This window comes from Mustela erminea, chromosome 10 (assembly GCF_009829155.1).
Source record: "Mustela erminea isolate mMusErm1 chromosome 10, mMusErm1.Pri, whole genome shotgun sequence".
In the NCBI taxonomy this organism is placed as follows: domain Eukaryota; kingdom Metazoa; phylum Chordata; class Mammalia; order Carnivora; family Mustelidae; genus Mustela; species Mustela erminea.
In genome coordinates, this window is record NC_045623.1 from 85812103 (window position 1) to 85826810 (window position 14708).

At 42.4% G+C, this 14708-nt stretch overlaps 1 protein-coding gene across 4 annotated transcripts in view; it reads right to left on the minus strand.

Moving 5' to 3' along the window:
• The window catches only part of KPNA6 (karyopherin subunit alpha 6), a 62706-nt gene that overhangs the window by 6885 nt on the left and 41113 nt on the right, over positions 1 to 14708 (minus strand). For all 4 annotated transcript variants that reach the window (XM_032361258.1, XM_032361257.1, XM_032361259.1 and 1 more), the window contains 11 exons: positions 9661 to 9794; positions 8502 to 8594; positions 7992 to 8091; positions 7023 to 7117; positions 5686 to 5817; positions 4437 to 4525; positions 3407 to 3506; positions 2922 to 3085; positions 2702 to 2780; positions 853 to 978; positions 174 to 301 (listed from right to left, as the gene is read on the minus strand). In XM_032361258.1, coding sequence (XP_032217149.1) covers positions 174 to 301; positions 853 to 978; positions 2702 to 2780; positions 2922 to 3085; positions 3407 to 3506; positions 4437 to 4525; positions 5686 to 5817; positions 7023 to 7117; positions 7992 to 8091; positions 8502 to 8594; positions 9661 to 9794 — 1240 coding nt within the window. The remainder of the gene's footprint in view (positions 1 to 173; positions 302 to 852; positions 979 to 2701; positions 2781 to 2921; positions 3086 to 3406; positions 3507 to 4436; positions 4526 to 5685; positions 5818 to 7022; positions 7118 to 7991; positions 8092 to 8501; positions 8595 to 9660; positions 9795 to 14708) is intronic.

Here is a 14708-nt window from a genome sequence, read left to right on the forward strand (position 1 = left end):
TAGAGGAATCTATTCCAGATTCCAAAGCCAATCTAGCAGCTTACCACTTAAACCTGGTGCTGTTGGACCGGTGTAGACCTATCCCAGGAAGAGCAGTTTAGTGGTTTTTGTAGACCATGAACCAAGAATAAGAGTACACAGATCACTCAAGACAATGAAAAACGAATGGATACCTGATCTGCTCAGGGGTTCCTCCTGATGTGGCATTGGTGATGGCCCAGGCTGCCTCTTTCCTTGTACGGAACTCTGCTTTCTGAAGAATTTCAATCAACACGGGGAAGATATTTGCATCTATGACAGCCTGAGAGAGGATGGCGGGGCGGAGGAGGTGGGGGTGGGGGAAAGACACACACAGAGAAAGTCACTTTAAGAAGATTAAGCAAATCTAGCCTACAAAATTAGCTAAGATTCAGACATCTCTCTCTTCCTGGGGGTCCTTTGTTCTTCCCATAGAAGCAAGAGGCTACAGAGGAACCTGGCTCCTTATAAATCTTCAACAGCACACAGACCCCAATTTCTTTCTTTCTTTTTTTTTTTTTTTTTAAAGATTTTATTTATTTCACAGAGAGAGAAATCACAAGTAGGCAATGAGGCAGGCAGAGAGAGAGAGGGGAGAAAGCAGGTTCCCTGCGGAGCAGAGAGCCCGACGCGGGGCTCGATCCCAGAACCCCGGGACCATGACCCGAGCCGAAGGCAGAGGCCTCAACCCACTGAGCCACCCAGGCGCCCCAGACCCCAATTTCTAAAGGGAAACAAACTGTTTCTTCTAGATCCAAATATCCCACAACCTCTCGTGTTCCCTTGCCTTCCCACCTGCTTCTGCCCTGGCCCCTTCCCTTCTACTTGTTTCACCTGTATTTGAGCCCGGTTGCCAGCAGTGATATTTGAAATGGTCCAGCAAGCTTCCTTCCGGATTGACTCCTTGGGGCTGCTCAGCAAGTGGAGGAGGCAAGGGAGGGCGGAACAGTTAAGAATGACCTAGAACACCAAAAGCACAGGAAACAAAAGAAAAATCAGGTAAACAGGACTTAATCCAAATTAAAAACTTTTGTGCACCAAAAGACATCATCAACAGAGGGAACAGGCAAACCACAGAATGGGAGAAAATATATGCAAACCATTATCTGATAGGAATTAATATCCAGAATAAAGAACTCTTACAACTAACAAAAAAAAAAACCCCTGAGGAACCTAATTTAAAAAATGTTGAAAGGGCTTGAACAGACATTTCTGCAAAGAAACACAGATGGCCAATGAGCATATGAAAAGCCGCCAAACATCACTAATTATCAGGGAAATATAAATCAAAACTGCAATAAGGGGGCACTTGGCCGGCTCAGTTGGTCTAACATCTGACTCTTGATCTCAGGGTTGTGAGTTCAAGCCCCACAGTGAGTTTGGCGCCTACTTAAAAAACAAGCAAAACAAAAACCCAACAAACTAAAATAAGATACCATTTCCCACTTATTAGGATGGCTATTATCAAAAACCTCAGACAATACAAGTGTTGGTAAGGATCTAGAGAAATCATAACCTAGTACGTTCCTGGTAGAGATATAAAACAGTGCAGCCACTGTGCAAAACAGCAGGCAGGCCCTCAGAATCTTAAACATAAAATCAGTGTATGATTCTGTAATTCCACTTCTGGGTATTTACCTAAAAGAACTGAAAGCAGGGACAGATACTTATACATCACTGCTCAATGTAGCCTTATTCGTTAATACCCAAAAGGTGAAAACAACCCCAAATATCTTTCAACAAGACAAATGGATAAATAAAATGTGATACATGCATATAATGGACTACTATTCAGCCATAAAAAGGAATGAAGGCATGCCACATACTACAAATGAATGAACCTTGAAGACATTAGGCTAAGTGTAATTTGCTGACACAGAAGGACAACTATATATAGTTCCACTTATATGAGGGACCTAGAGTAATCAACTCCTAAGATAAAAAACTGTTGGGATGCCTACCAGGACTGAGGCCCAGGGAAGAGGAAATGGGGAGTTATTATTTAATAGACACAGAGAAGTGAGGGGCACCGAGAAGGGAGTGAGGGGATGATGAAACATTGTGGGAATGGGTGGTGATGACAAATAACGTGAGTGGACTGAATGCCACTGAGGTGTACACTGAGTGGTAAAAGCAGTACATGTTATGAAAATTCACACATATATGCACACATACACACACACAGTGACCTAGGAAAGGAATGTGGGTTTGAGTGAGATCATTCACCTGTTAGAAATCTGTCAAGAATCCCACAGAATTATGCCAACTACTCAAGACCAAAAGAATACTCTGATCTCTAGCATTTCAACAAAAGAAACCTTTTTACTGTGCCCTCACTGGAGGTCTTACTAACATGAGGAAGGGTCTGTTGGATTCTGAGGGCATAGGAAGTAGGGGTAAGGTTCCCACAGCTTTGTGTCTCAAGGAGACCATGACTCAAAAACTTAAGAATTATCCTACAGTGTCCCAATTAATTAGTCTCTTCCATTTAGTTTTCCTTCAAAAGCACCCAATGGACAATGATTTCCAACTTATAAAAGAAATTAAGGCAATCAAGTTGATCATACAGAAAGTGGCAAAGCTGGAATTTTTCACCCAAGCCCATGCTCCTGGACCATGCTGTCCCCCAACAGGACCCAAACTCTTGGTTAGGGCTTTTGTCCCTAAATAGTTCCTTCCTTACCTGGGTTTGGATGTCATCCCCGGTGACGATGTTACCCACTGCTCTCAGGGCAGGAGAGGCCACTTTGTAGTCATTGTGCCTACAGAGGAGGGAGACTTGATCAGCAGAGGGCCAGCAGCACTGTCACGGCTCCAGACCTCTGCACAGAGTGGCAGACTGCTTACTGCAGCTCTTTAGTTGGAGCATGGAGAACTTTAGGGAATCTATTTCTACCACTCACATTAGAAGCTCTACCAATCTTCGGCAGACTCCAGAGTCTATAACTGCCTGGATCTTTTCATTGGGGCCATCAGACAGATAAGAAAGGGCCCAGCAAGCATCTGCCAGCAAGTCTGAGTCACTGCTGAAGAGTAGGCGAGACAGCACAGGCAAACAAGGGGAGACCTGTTGGAAGCAGAGTGAGAGGCACTTGTGAGGGGACAGGGCTTACATCAGCTCTACCACTACCCCTAACATTGCTGTATCCCCCTCTACAAGGACATCCAAGCCCTAGAGATTTCTGCTACATTAAACCATCAGGACTACCTTTCTCACTTTGCTATCCAAGACACAAAAGATCACCTACTTTATTGACAATTGCCTCTTTCAGTTTCTCATGGACTGAGACCCTAAGGGGTCCCCCAAAGACTTGAAAACTCCTATATCAGAATGCCTGCACGTGAAGGGAACTGCTTTCACTCAGGCACTGGTAAGAAGCTCTCTCACCTTTGCAAACTCTGGGGGTGGGTTCTTTCCTCGGCAGAGATTTGACAGGGCCCAGACTGCATTCCGTGTCATTGTCAATCGTGTGGACTTGGTGAGGAGTCTGAAGGAAACAGTAAAGCATAGACAGATCCTGAGCAATGATGCTGTTGGCACAGGGCTTCACCTAAGAACCCCAGGAGCAAATCCCATTAGACTCCTAAGACTCTAACAGCTGCACTTGTCTTCCTACCCATAGACCTAAGTTCACTGAGCTCGCTTGGGCCAGGTGGCCAAGCTACATCTTCACAGAGGATTAGGGCCAGCTGTGGCTTGTTAAGATCATAGCTAGTAAGGACATACAAAGGGCTGGAATTTGAGTAAACCTGCAAGCCTTTTAAGATAGGACATACTGTGCTCCTAACTCTGGCCACAAGATCTAAACAAGGAGTATTGTTCTCTTTGGAAATGAAAGCGGAAGATCTAGTCTGAGGTAAGGAATGATTTTCTGTCGAGGGACCCAAGAAAGAGCTGTAGTGGTAGTCTATGAAATTATGGTCTCCGAAGTACAACCCATCCATCTATTTTAATTTAGATGAAGCTCTGTTTGAAGGATATGGGAAGGAGGGATTGGTAAAGAATCCCTATAATCCTTCATGGGGTCTTTAATCTGTATCTCTCCAATGTACTTATGCATAAAATAGCAAATCAATGCATTCCAATGAGAAGTTTGGATTTTTCCAGATGGGCTAGTCTTGCCTCTCTCTCCTGGCTCAACAATGAGGCAGGTATGACCAACATGAGTATCTATAGTGCCACGAAGTAAGCAAACAGAAGATTCTCCTTGGCACAGACACAATCTTACAATCTTCGTACTCTCAAAATCTATCTCCATCTTTTACTTTGGCAATCAACATAGTTTTAGTTTTTTGTTTTTTTTTTAACTTTTAGTAGTTTTGCACCGACTCAACACCTTAAGGTAAGCTGCCCCTGAGAGATCTGCCATGTGGCTACCTTACAGATGCCCCAGGTGCAGACAATCATAATTACTCACGTTAACAAAGGATTAAGGATGGAACAATTCAAGACGTAATCTCGGCAAACGGAGCTGTCTCCAGCTATGTTTCCCAGTGCCCAGACTGCCTGAAAAGGGGATAATGGAACCGTCACTCACAGACTCCAGTGGCTTCTGTCAATATTTTATACCAGAGTGAGTACCCACCAGCAACTTGGGACCAGAGTGAGTACCCACCAGCAACTTGGGACAAAAACCGTATCAAGATACCCTCCTTGCCAACCTCCTTACTGAGCATTCGCTCTGAGGGCCTTTCCTCTCAGAGTTCCTGATTTAGTGGGGGAAGACAGGCTGACATCTGTACTGCTGCCAAAGAAGCCAAACCAAGACCACTCTATGCTCACTCCTTAGAAAAAAAGGAAGTGATTGGAGAGTTGCCTTCTTGCAGCTCCGGGATCTACCCTGTATGTATTAAGGGAGGAAAAGGGAGGCACCACTTTCCACTTTCTATACAATCAGTAAAAATCCAGTGGAAGAAATGCAAGTTGTGTCTTAATCTCTAAGATCTGTAGGTATTGAAAAATGCATAATGTGCTGTCTTTTTTTCAACACCACCTCTGATTCCAAGTTTTCTCTACACCAGCAATCAATTATCCGACACCATTTGTTGACACTAACTCTCAGAGTTAGCAGAGATTCCGCAGGTTAAGGACTCAGGTCCACAAGACTGCCCCCACTTTAGACACCAGCTGCAACTCCCAGGTGCCATCATACTTCTAACCAACTGACATACATTCGAAAGTTCCACATAATCCCCTCCTCAGGTACAATAATTCACTAGAATGATTCACAGAACTCAGGGAAAACACTTTGCTTACATTTACTAGCTTATTGTGATGGATACAACTCAGGAAGAGCTAAATGAAAGAGATGCACAAGGCAAGGTATGGGGTAAGCAGTCAGGCTGGTATGGAACTTCCATGTCCTCTCTAGGGCATGGCATCACCATGCCCTCTCTAGGGCATGGCATCACCATGCCCTCTCTAGGGCATGGCATCAATGGGCTCACCAACCCAGTTCTCTGGGGAGGTTGCGGTGGAGGGATGGGAGGAGCTGGGGGCTCTGATGACCACCTTCCTCAACTTGAGGCTACCTAGGGGCCCCATCCAATCATCTCAATAGGTGTGTTCCATTATAAATAACGAAAGACACTCTTATCACAAAGATCCAATATGTGTTTTATGAAAACAAAAATGCCATCAAGAACCAAGCCAAATGTGTATATTACCTGTTCCTGTACATCCTCAAAGTCCGAGTTAAGCAGCTCTATGAAAATGGGGACTGCCCCTGCTTCGATGACAATTTTGGTCTGCTGAGAGGTTCCAGAGGCAATGTTCGTTAGAGCCCAGGCAGCTTCAAACTGAAAGTGAGATTAAACCATGACTGAGAGGTCATTCCAGACAGAGCAGCCATGCCTACCAACTGGCTGAGAGCAGTAAGCCTCTTGCCCCTGACTGAAACACTAAAACATAAGCCTTCTCCTCTTCCCCTTTATTTTTATCTTTAAGTAGGTTCCAGGCCCAGCATGGAGCTCAGTGTGGGGCTTGAACTCACGACCCTGAGATCAAGACCTGAGCTGAGACCAAGAGTTGGACCCTTGACCACCAGAGTAACCCAGGAACCTCCTCCTCTTCCCCTTTAAGAGACAAAAAGCAGGGAGCACCTAGCTGGCTCAGTCAGTGGAGCACGTAATTCCTGATCTCAGTGTTGTTGAGTTCAAGCCCCACGTTGGGTATAGTGATTACTTACAAATAAAGTCTGTATTTTATTTTTTTAAGGATTTTATTTTATTTATTTGACAGACAAAGAGCACAAATAGGCAGAGAGGCAGGCAGTGAGAGAGGAGGAAGCAGGCTCCCTGCTCAGCACGGAGCCTGCTTCCCTTCTTCTCTCTCTCTGCCTACCTACCTGTGATCTGTCAAATAAATAAATAAAATCTAAAAAAAAAAAAAAAGGAGAGAGAGAATTGGACTAGAACATTTGTATGTACTTTTAAGTAAACTCTACGCCCAATGTGGGGCTCAAACTCGTGACCCCAAGATCAAGAGTTGCACACTCTACTGTACTACGGACTCAGCCAGCCAGGCACCCCTAGAACCTTTAATTTATAACTGAATAATCAAGCTGTCATATTAAGGCATTTTTCTTTCTTTCTTCTCCTTTTTAAGATTTAATTTTATTTGGAGAGTGAGCCAGAGCATGTGAATGAACACAGCGGAGGTGGGGTGGGGCAGCACAGATGGCTAGAGAGTTTTAAGTAAACTCCATGCTGAGCACAGAACCTAACCTGGGGCTCAACCTCACAACCCTGAGATCACAACCTGAGCTGAATCCCAAGAGTCAGAAGCTTAAACAACTGCACCACCCAAACGCCCCTCTGGTATCTTTCCTTTGAGACTGTTTTAGGGAAGAAATTTAGGCTCTCTTATTTGAGACCAAGACCTCTGAGGCATTTCTTAAATACTTTTTTGTATTACTTGTCTATTTCCTGAGAGATGTGTCTACAGAAACACAATTTCCTAGGAAGAGGGTTTTTATCTGGTACTCTTTTACACCAGGCCTCACCTGTAATGTGCAATTCTCATTCCTCTTCAGAAACTCCACGAAACGATCCACCACTCCTGGAGTGTTGATAACTTCATCTATTGGAGGACTAGGCTCTGGAAGAGGGAGAAAGGAAGGAAAAGTCAGGAGAGGTTTAGGCTAATGTATTCACTGGGGTGAATCCACCATCCTTCCTAGGTAGTCCCGACTGTCCTAATCGACATTTACAAACTCCTTTTTGGTGAGGTAGTTTTCACAATAATTGGTCATGTTTGATATGTGTGATACAGCTGGCATGCTAAAGAGAAAACCAATCCTAAATTAAGTATACTCACCTTTGGCTTCTGGAAACTTAATCCCTGAAGTTAGGAATTAAGGAAGAGAAGAAAGCCCAAGAGGTGGGGAACCCTAATCTAACTATTTCTCTTACTAAAAAGAGCACTTTTTTCCCCCCTTGGGAGGATTGCTTGATATACTCAGACAAGAAGTATTTCTCCTATCATACATCAAATTTTTTATTGAGTACAAACTATGTGACAGACACAGTTCTAGGTACTGAAGATACAACAACAAATGAAGTCAAAAGTCTCTGCCCTCACAGAGCTTGTATCTAATGAGGAGAGACATTCTATTATGTTAGTAAGTGTAACAAGAAATAAAGAAGAAGTAGGGCAGGGTAAGAAGAGTAAAAACACTGAGAGTGGAGGGGACTTGCAATTTTAGATAGGGCATCAGGGCAGGCTTACTGAGAACCTAGAATATACTCATAGAAGTGGGGAGTTGTCTGTCACACAGTTATCAGTGAGTAGAGGGTATCAGGCAGAGGGAACAGCCAGTGCATAGATAAGAATGTGCCTGTCTTGTCCAAGGAATACCAAAGCAGTATGGCTAGAGTAGAATGAGTGAAGGGGAGTAGAAAATGAAGTCAGTTGAGAGGAAACAAGAGGTTAAATCATATAGGGCCTCCCTGGGGAGGACCAGGCTTTGTACCTTTGGAGAGAAGTTTCCGGAATTTCTGTGTGGTTGCTAACTGCAGGTCAGAATCATCAGAAAAGAGCATCTCCACCATCTCCCGTGTGATCACACTCTCCTAGAACACAAGGCAGATTGAAGACTTTGCAAACCAACACCAGAACTAGATATGAATACACACTTCTGTTTGGCATCCTGCTTTCTAAACACTTGAAGGAAGGAGGATGGCATAACAGCAGGCTCAGGAGGAGGTATCTGTTTAACCTACGGCTGCTTTAAGTTGGGACATTTGGACAATTCCTAACCTCTGAGCCAAATGATGGCTTCCCTTAAATGTTTCCTCAGGTGTCTCCACTACAGATGCAACCCTATTGATTCTTTATGCTGACCAGTTACAAAACTGGACCATGGAAGAAAGAACTTCGCATGGCTGTTGGCAAAGCCATTAGATGACGAGAACTGCCCAATTTCTGTTCTGCAGACACCGGTACTTCCCAGGCCTGCCCAAAGCACACGCAAGGGCCTTACCCCAGTGGTAGAGCTCACATAGGAGTCCATGAGGAGACTGTCGAACATGGCGGCTTCTTCATTAATCAGCTCCACATTTCTCCGTTTAAAAAGCTGAAAGAAGAGAGATAGTGGTAAAACTATTCACTGTAATAAAGAAAACAAAGAATGTCCATGTGAAATTACGGCAGTTAGTTAAGGAAATGCTAGCATAGTTGAGATAATGCCAAGCTTAATATACTGACATGGAAAGATATTCAACTGCTTTACTATGTTACACCTAATTGTTCGCATCTAAGAGAACACTTCTTCCTTTTTTAAACTAAGCTCTATGCCCAATGTGGGGCTTGAATTCATGACCCTGAGATTGAGAGTCACAGATTGAGAGTCACATGTTCTACTGACCAAGGCAGATAGGTGCTCCTAAGAGAACATTTAAAGATAAAGTTGATGGGTGTAAAAGGCTTTGAAGGAAAGGAATAATAGTAAAGCAAGAGGGTGGGCAAAAGCAGGTTAGCTGTCTGCATCTAGACCTGGGCAAGGCACCAGTCAGGTGGTGGTTCACGGCAGAACACTGACTACAGAACACAAAGGACCACTCCCTTTGTAGGGAGACTTACAAAGAATGGACTGAAGACATAGAAGAAAGGCAGCCAGAACGGCTGATGAACTCTTTAAGGAGCCAGGCCTAATACTGGCTATCAGGGTGAGGAAGAGAGAAGGCAACAAGGGGTGAGAACTAGAATGTTATACTGAAGACATAAATAATGTCTAAACTGTTCTTTTTTTAATTGAGAGAGAGCATGTGTGTATGCCGAGTTGGAGAGGGAGAGAGAGAATTTTAAGCAGGCTTCACGCCCACGCAGAACCTGATTTGGGGGGGGAGGGGGGTCCATCTCACAGCCCTAAAATCATGACTGAGCTGAAATCAAGAGTCAGATGTTTAACCTGCTCAGTCACCAGACACCCCATAAGTTGTTCTAAATTATGGAAAAGGAATAAGGGATTGGTTCTCTTTTTTCAAAGCTTCCAACATTTCTTTACAATAAAGGAAACTAGATGAGTTGCCCATAGAGCTAAGCTCTTTTCCTAAGGGGAAGGTGACAATGAAAGGTGGAGACCAACCACGGGAGCTGAATTGTATTCCTGAACAGATGTTTGAGCACTCAGGTTAACCTACTTGTTGCTCCCGCTTTTGCTTCCGGAGCTGAATGCCCTCTTCTTCTCTTCTTCGTCTCATTTCCTCAGGGTTTAGGGCATTGTTCTTATAGCTCTTCATTCGATAATTGTCTTTCCCGGGGCTCGCCATGGTCTCTACAAAAAAAGATAATACAAAAGCTCTTATTAAGAGGACAGCATTTCCTTTTCACTGGGCTTCTATCCCTTCCCAGCCTCCCAACCTCCCTTGTTTGGGGGGACTGAAGCTCCTCAAGGAGGCCTGATAATTTCAGTAACTTAGCACCTGACATCTCATTTTTAAAACAGGGACATAACTTCCTACTTCATAGGGTTGTAAGAAGGATTAAATAGGTTAATACCTATGAAGTACTACCTAGAATAGTGCTAGGCTGTTTGGTAAATGCTCACAAGTTACGATCACCTCTACGACAAAAGAGAAAACTTGACTTGCCCAATAAATCCGAATTATTTAACCGAGCTAGGTGAAATACATGACAGCATATCTAATTTGGTGGAATATTATGTTATCTTCAATATGCCCACCATCTATTTTTCAAATTAAAATTTAAACTTTATTCTGTAATATTTGATACCTACAAAAAGAAACATAATGTTAAGTTACCAAACAAAAGGTACACAATGATCATCTGTAAACCTACCACCAAATCTAAGAACTAGAACATTATCAATGTGCCCGAGTCTTGTTGTGGACCCTTACCCTGCCCCGGGCTCCTCCAGCCCCCCTCCAACTCCAGCCAAAAGAAAACTGCTATCCCGAATTTCATTCACTTTGAGAAAATGTCTGCTTGGTGTCTAAGTCTGAATAACTGGTCATTCTTTCAAGTAAAAATAGTGTCAACTTTTAAAAGATATTCAAGTATAGTTAATATACTGTGTTATGTTAGTATCAGGTGTACAACAGGGTGATTCAACAACTGTGTATTACTCAGTGCTCATTGAGCTAAGTACGCTCTTAATCCCTATCACCTCTTATTTTCCCAACCACCCGCACCACCAGTTTGTTCTCTATAGTTTATTTTTTGGTCCGTCTTTTTCTTTAAAAATGGTATCAATTTAAAGTGTCTAATTTAGCTAGTAACTTTATTACCCACCAGTGATTCTCCTTCTCCTCCAGACACGTTTTCAAACACTGGGTTACTTGTACTATTTCATCAAGGACATTCTTAAGTGAAACTAGCGAACATTTTTTTCCCAACAGCGAGTGAGTCAGTGGTAAATACAGGGACTACTAGTACAGTTTGGTGCCACTGTCTTCATTTGTGCTAAGGAACCAGATATTTCACCCATCATTGCTTCTGAACTACTTCTGCAATATGAACATCAAATTAGTAAAAATGGCAAATATCTTTAAACTTTTTCCAGCTATATTGAGATATAATTTATAACATCGTTTAAGTTTAAAGCACATGAAGTGATGATCTATGCATCATACGGCAAGATGATTACCACACGAGGTTAGGTGACACATCTATCACCTCAGTTACCGTGTGTGTGTGTGTGAAAACATTTAAGATCTATTCTCTTGGCAACTATATATAATACAGTGCTCTTAACTACAGTCACCATGCTATACATGAGATCCCCAGAATTACATTACAAGTGAAGTTTGTGGGGCGCCTGGGTGGCTCAGTGGGTTAAGCCGCTGCCTTCGGCTCAGGTCATGATCTCAGGGTCCTGGGATTGAGTCCCGCATCAGGCTCTCTGCTCAGCAGGGAGCCTGCTTCCCTCTCTCTCTCTCTCTCTACCTGCCTCTTCATCTACTTGTGATCTCTCTCTGTCAAATAAATAAATAAAATCTTAAAAAAAAAAAAAAAAAAAAAACAAGTGAAGTTTGTACTTGTTGACAACATTCATTGATCCCCCCACCCCACACCGGCAGCCACCAATCTACAGTTTCTATGAGTTTGGTCTTTCCAGATTCTACACATACGTGGATTTATATTTATCTTTCTCTTTTTGACTTATTTCACTTAGCATAACAACCTCAAGATTCATCCACATTGTCACAAATGGCAGAATTCCTTTCTTTTTAATAACCCATTGTTTATATATCGAATAAGAACCCATTATTTATATATTCTTCATGTTTTCCTTATCCCTTCATCTGTTGATGGGACACTTAGGTTGTTTTCATGTCTTGGCTCTTGTAAATACTGCTGCAACTGACACGAGGGTACAGATAAGTCTTTGACACAGTGATTTCATTTCACAGAAGTGGTATTGATAAATCATAAGGTAGTTATATTTTTAAATTTTTGAGGTAGTGCCATACGCTTTTCCATAGTAGCTATACTTATTTACATTATTATTATTAATTTTTTAAATTTTAAAGTAAACTCTATACCTAGTTTGGGACTTAAACTCACACCCTGAGATCAAGAGTTGCATACTCTACTGACTAGGCAGCCAGGCACTCTTACCTACTTACATTCTTACCAGCCATGTACAAACTTCCCTTTTCTCCAAATTCTTGCCAATACTTGTTACCCCTTGGGGTTTTTAAAGTTTTTGTTTACTTATTCAGTTAAGTAACCGCTACACCCAAGGTGGGGCTTGAACTCCTTACCCCAACATCAAGAGTTGCACGTTCTTCCAACTAAGCCAGGCAGGCACACCTTACCTGTTTTTTCTTGATAATAGCCTTTCTAACAGGTGTGAGGTAATACCTCACTGTGATTTTGATTTGCATTTTCCTGATGGCTGGTAATGTTAAGCACTTTTTTCATGTACCTATTGGCCACTCATATGTCTGGGGAAAATGTCTATTCGGGTCCTTTGCCCATTTTTAATTGGAATATTTGGGTTCTGATGTTGAGTTGATAAGCTCCTTATATATTTTGGATATTAACTTCTTATCAGATACATGGTTGACAAATACTTTCTCCCATTCTATAAACTGCCTTTTCATTTTGTTGACTGTTTCTTTTGCTGTACAGCAGCTTTTTTTTTTTTTCCTTAAAAGATTTTATTTATTTATTTGACAGACAGAGATCACAAGTAGGCAGAGAGGCAGGCAGAGAAAGAGGAGGAAGCAGGCTCCCCGCCAAGCAGAGAGCCCAATGCGGGGCTCAATCCCAGGACCCTGGGATCATGACCTGAGCCGAAGGCAGAGGCTTTATTTAACCCACTGAGCCACCCAGACGCCCCAATGTACAGCTGTCTTTAAGTTTAGTTCAAGCTTTCTTAGTTTGATGTAGTCCCACTTGTGTATTTTTGCCTTTGTTGCTTATGTTTTTGCTGTCATATCCAAAAAAATCATTGCCAAGTCCCAGCTCTTTTTTCCAATATTTTCTTCAAGGAGTTCTATAGCTTCAGTTCTCACAAATTAAGCTTTGATCCATTCTGAGCTGGCAAATAACATCGTAGTCTTCATTTCCCAAGCCCTCTGAAATACTCTGCAGATCCCTTTGAGAACTCTAAGGAATGAACTGCTGGGTTGTACGCAGGTAAATGTTAAACTTGACCAACCAGCACCATGTTGCCTTCCACTGTGATACCAATTTACACTACCTTACCAATACACTACAGGTTCCCATTGATACATATGTTACCTGAAATTTTCACCTTTGCCAATCTACTGTGTATAAGGTATTTCACTGATAATGATTTGCATATCCTAGATTACCAACGAGGTTAGATTTTATGTTTATTAGCCATGTTTCCCCTTCTGTGAAATATCTGTATATTCTGAATATTTTTCCACAGAATTATCTGCCCTTTTCTTACTGATATTTAGTTCTTTAGATATTCTAGTTGTTGGGGCGCCTGGGTGGCTCGGTCAGTCAAGCGGCTGCTTCAGCTCAGGTCATGATTCCAGGGTCCTGCGATCGAGCCCCGCATTGGGCTCCCTGCTCAGTTGAGAGCTTTCTTCTCCTTCTCCTTCTGCCTGATGCTCTGCCTACTTGTGCTATGTCTCTGTCAAATAAATAAATAAAATCCTTAAAAAAAAAAAAATAACTCTAGTTGTTAATCACTTGTGGGTTATCTGTATTACAAGTATTTTCTTGCACTTGGAAGCTTTTCAGTTTTTTCAATTTATACTTTATGGAGTTCTTTAACAAGAAGTTCTTAATATATATCACATAGCTTAATTTTTCTTTTATACTTAATTTTTCTTTTATACTTAGCTTTTTCTATATGTCTTTTTGTTTTGTTTCATTTTGTTTTAAAGATTTTATTTATTTGACAAAGAGAGATCACAAGTAGGCAGAGAGGCAGGCAGAGAGAGAGTGGGAAGCTGGCTCCCTGGTGAGCAGAGAGCCCGATTGGGGGCTCAATCCCAGGACTCTTCGATCATGACCTGATCCAAAGGCAGAGGCTTATTAACCCCGGAGCCACCCAAGTGCCCCCTATGTGTCTTGTTTAATAAATCCTTTCATACTCCCCAAATCACAAAGATAAAGCTTCTTATGTCTTCTAGAGATTTTAAAGCTTGCCTTTCGTATGCAAGTGTTTCATCTATCTGAAATTTAACTATGTATATGAGATAGCGATTCAGTTTCATTTTTTCCATGTGGATAAATAATTGTCTTAGCATGGATTAGTGAAAGTGTTCAGTAATCAAGCATATCTCCCTCTATGACCAAGTCTGGTTATAGGATCTCTAACACTGATCAATTTCTTTCTTGCTCCAACATCGTATTTTTTCTTTCTTTCTTTCTTTCTTTTTTTTAAAGATTTTATTGGAGGGGGGCACTTGGGTGGCTCAGTCCATCAAGTGTCTGACTCTTGTTTTTGGCTCAGGTGGTGATCTCAGGGTCATGGGATTGAGCCCCCTACTGGGGTCCGCTTGAGATTCTTTCTCTACTTTGCCCTCTGCCCCTCCCCTGCTCTCTCTCTCTCTCTCTCTCTCTCTCTCTCACACACACACACACACACACACACTCTAACATAAATTTTTTTTTAAAAAGATTTTAGGGTGGGCTGCCTGGGTGGCTCAGTGGGTTAAGCCTTTGTCTTTGGCTCAGGTCATGATCCCAGGGTTCTGGAATCGAGCCCCGCATTGGGCTCTCTGCTCACCAGGGAGCC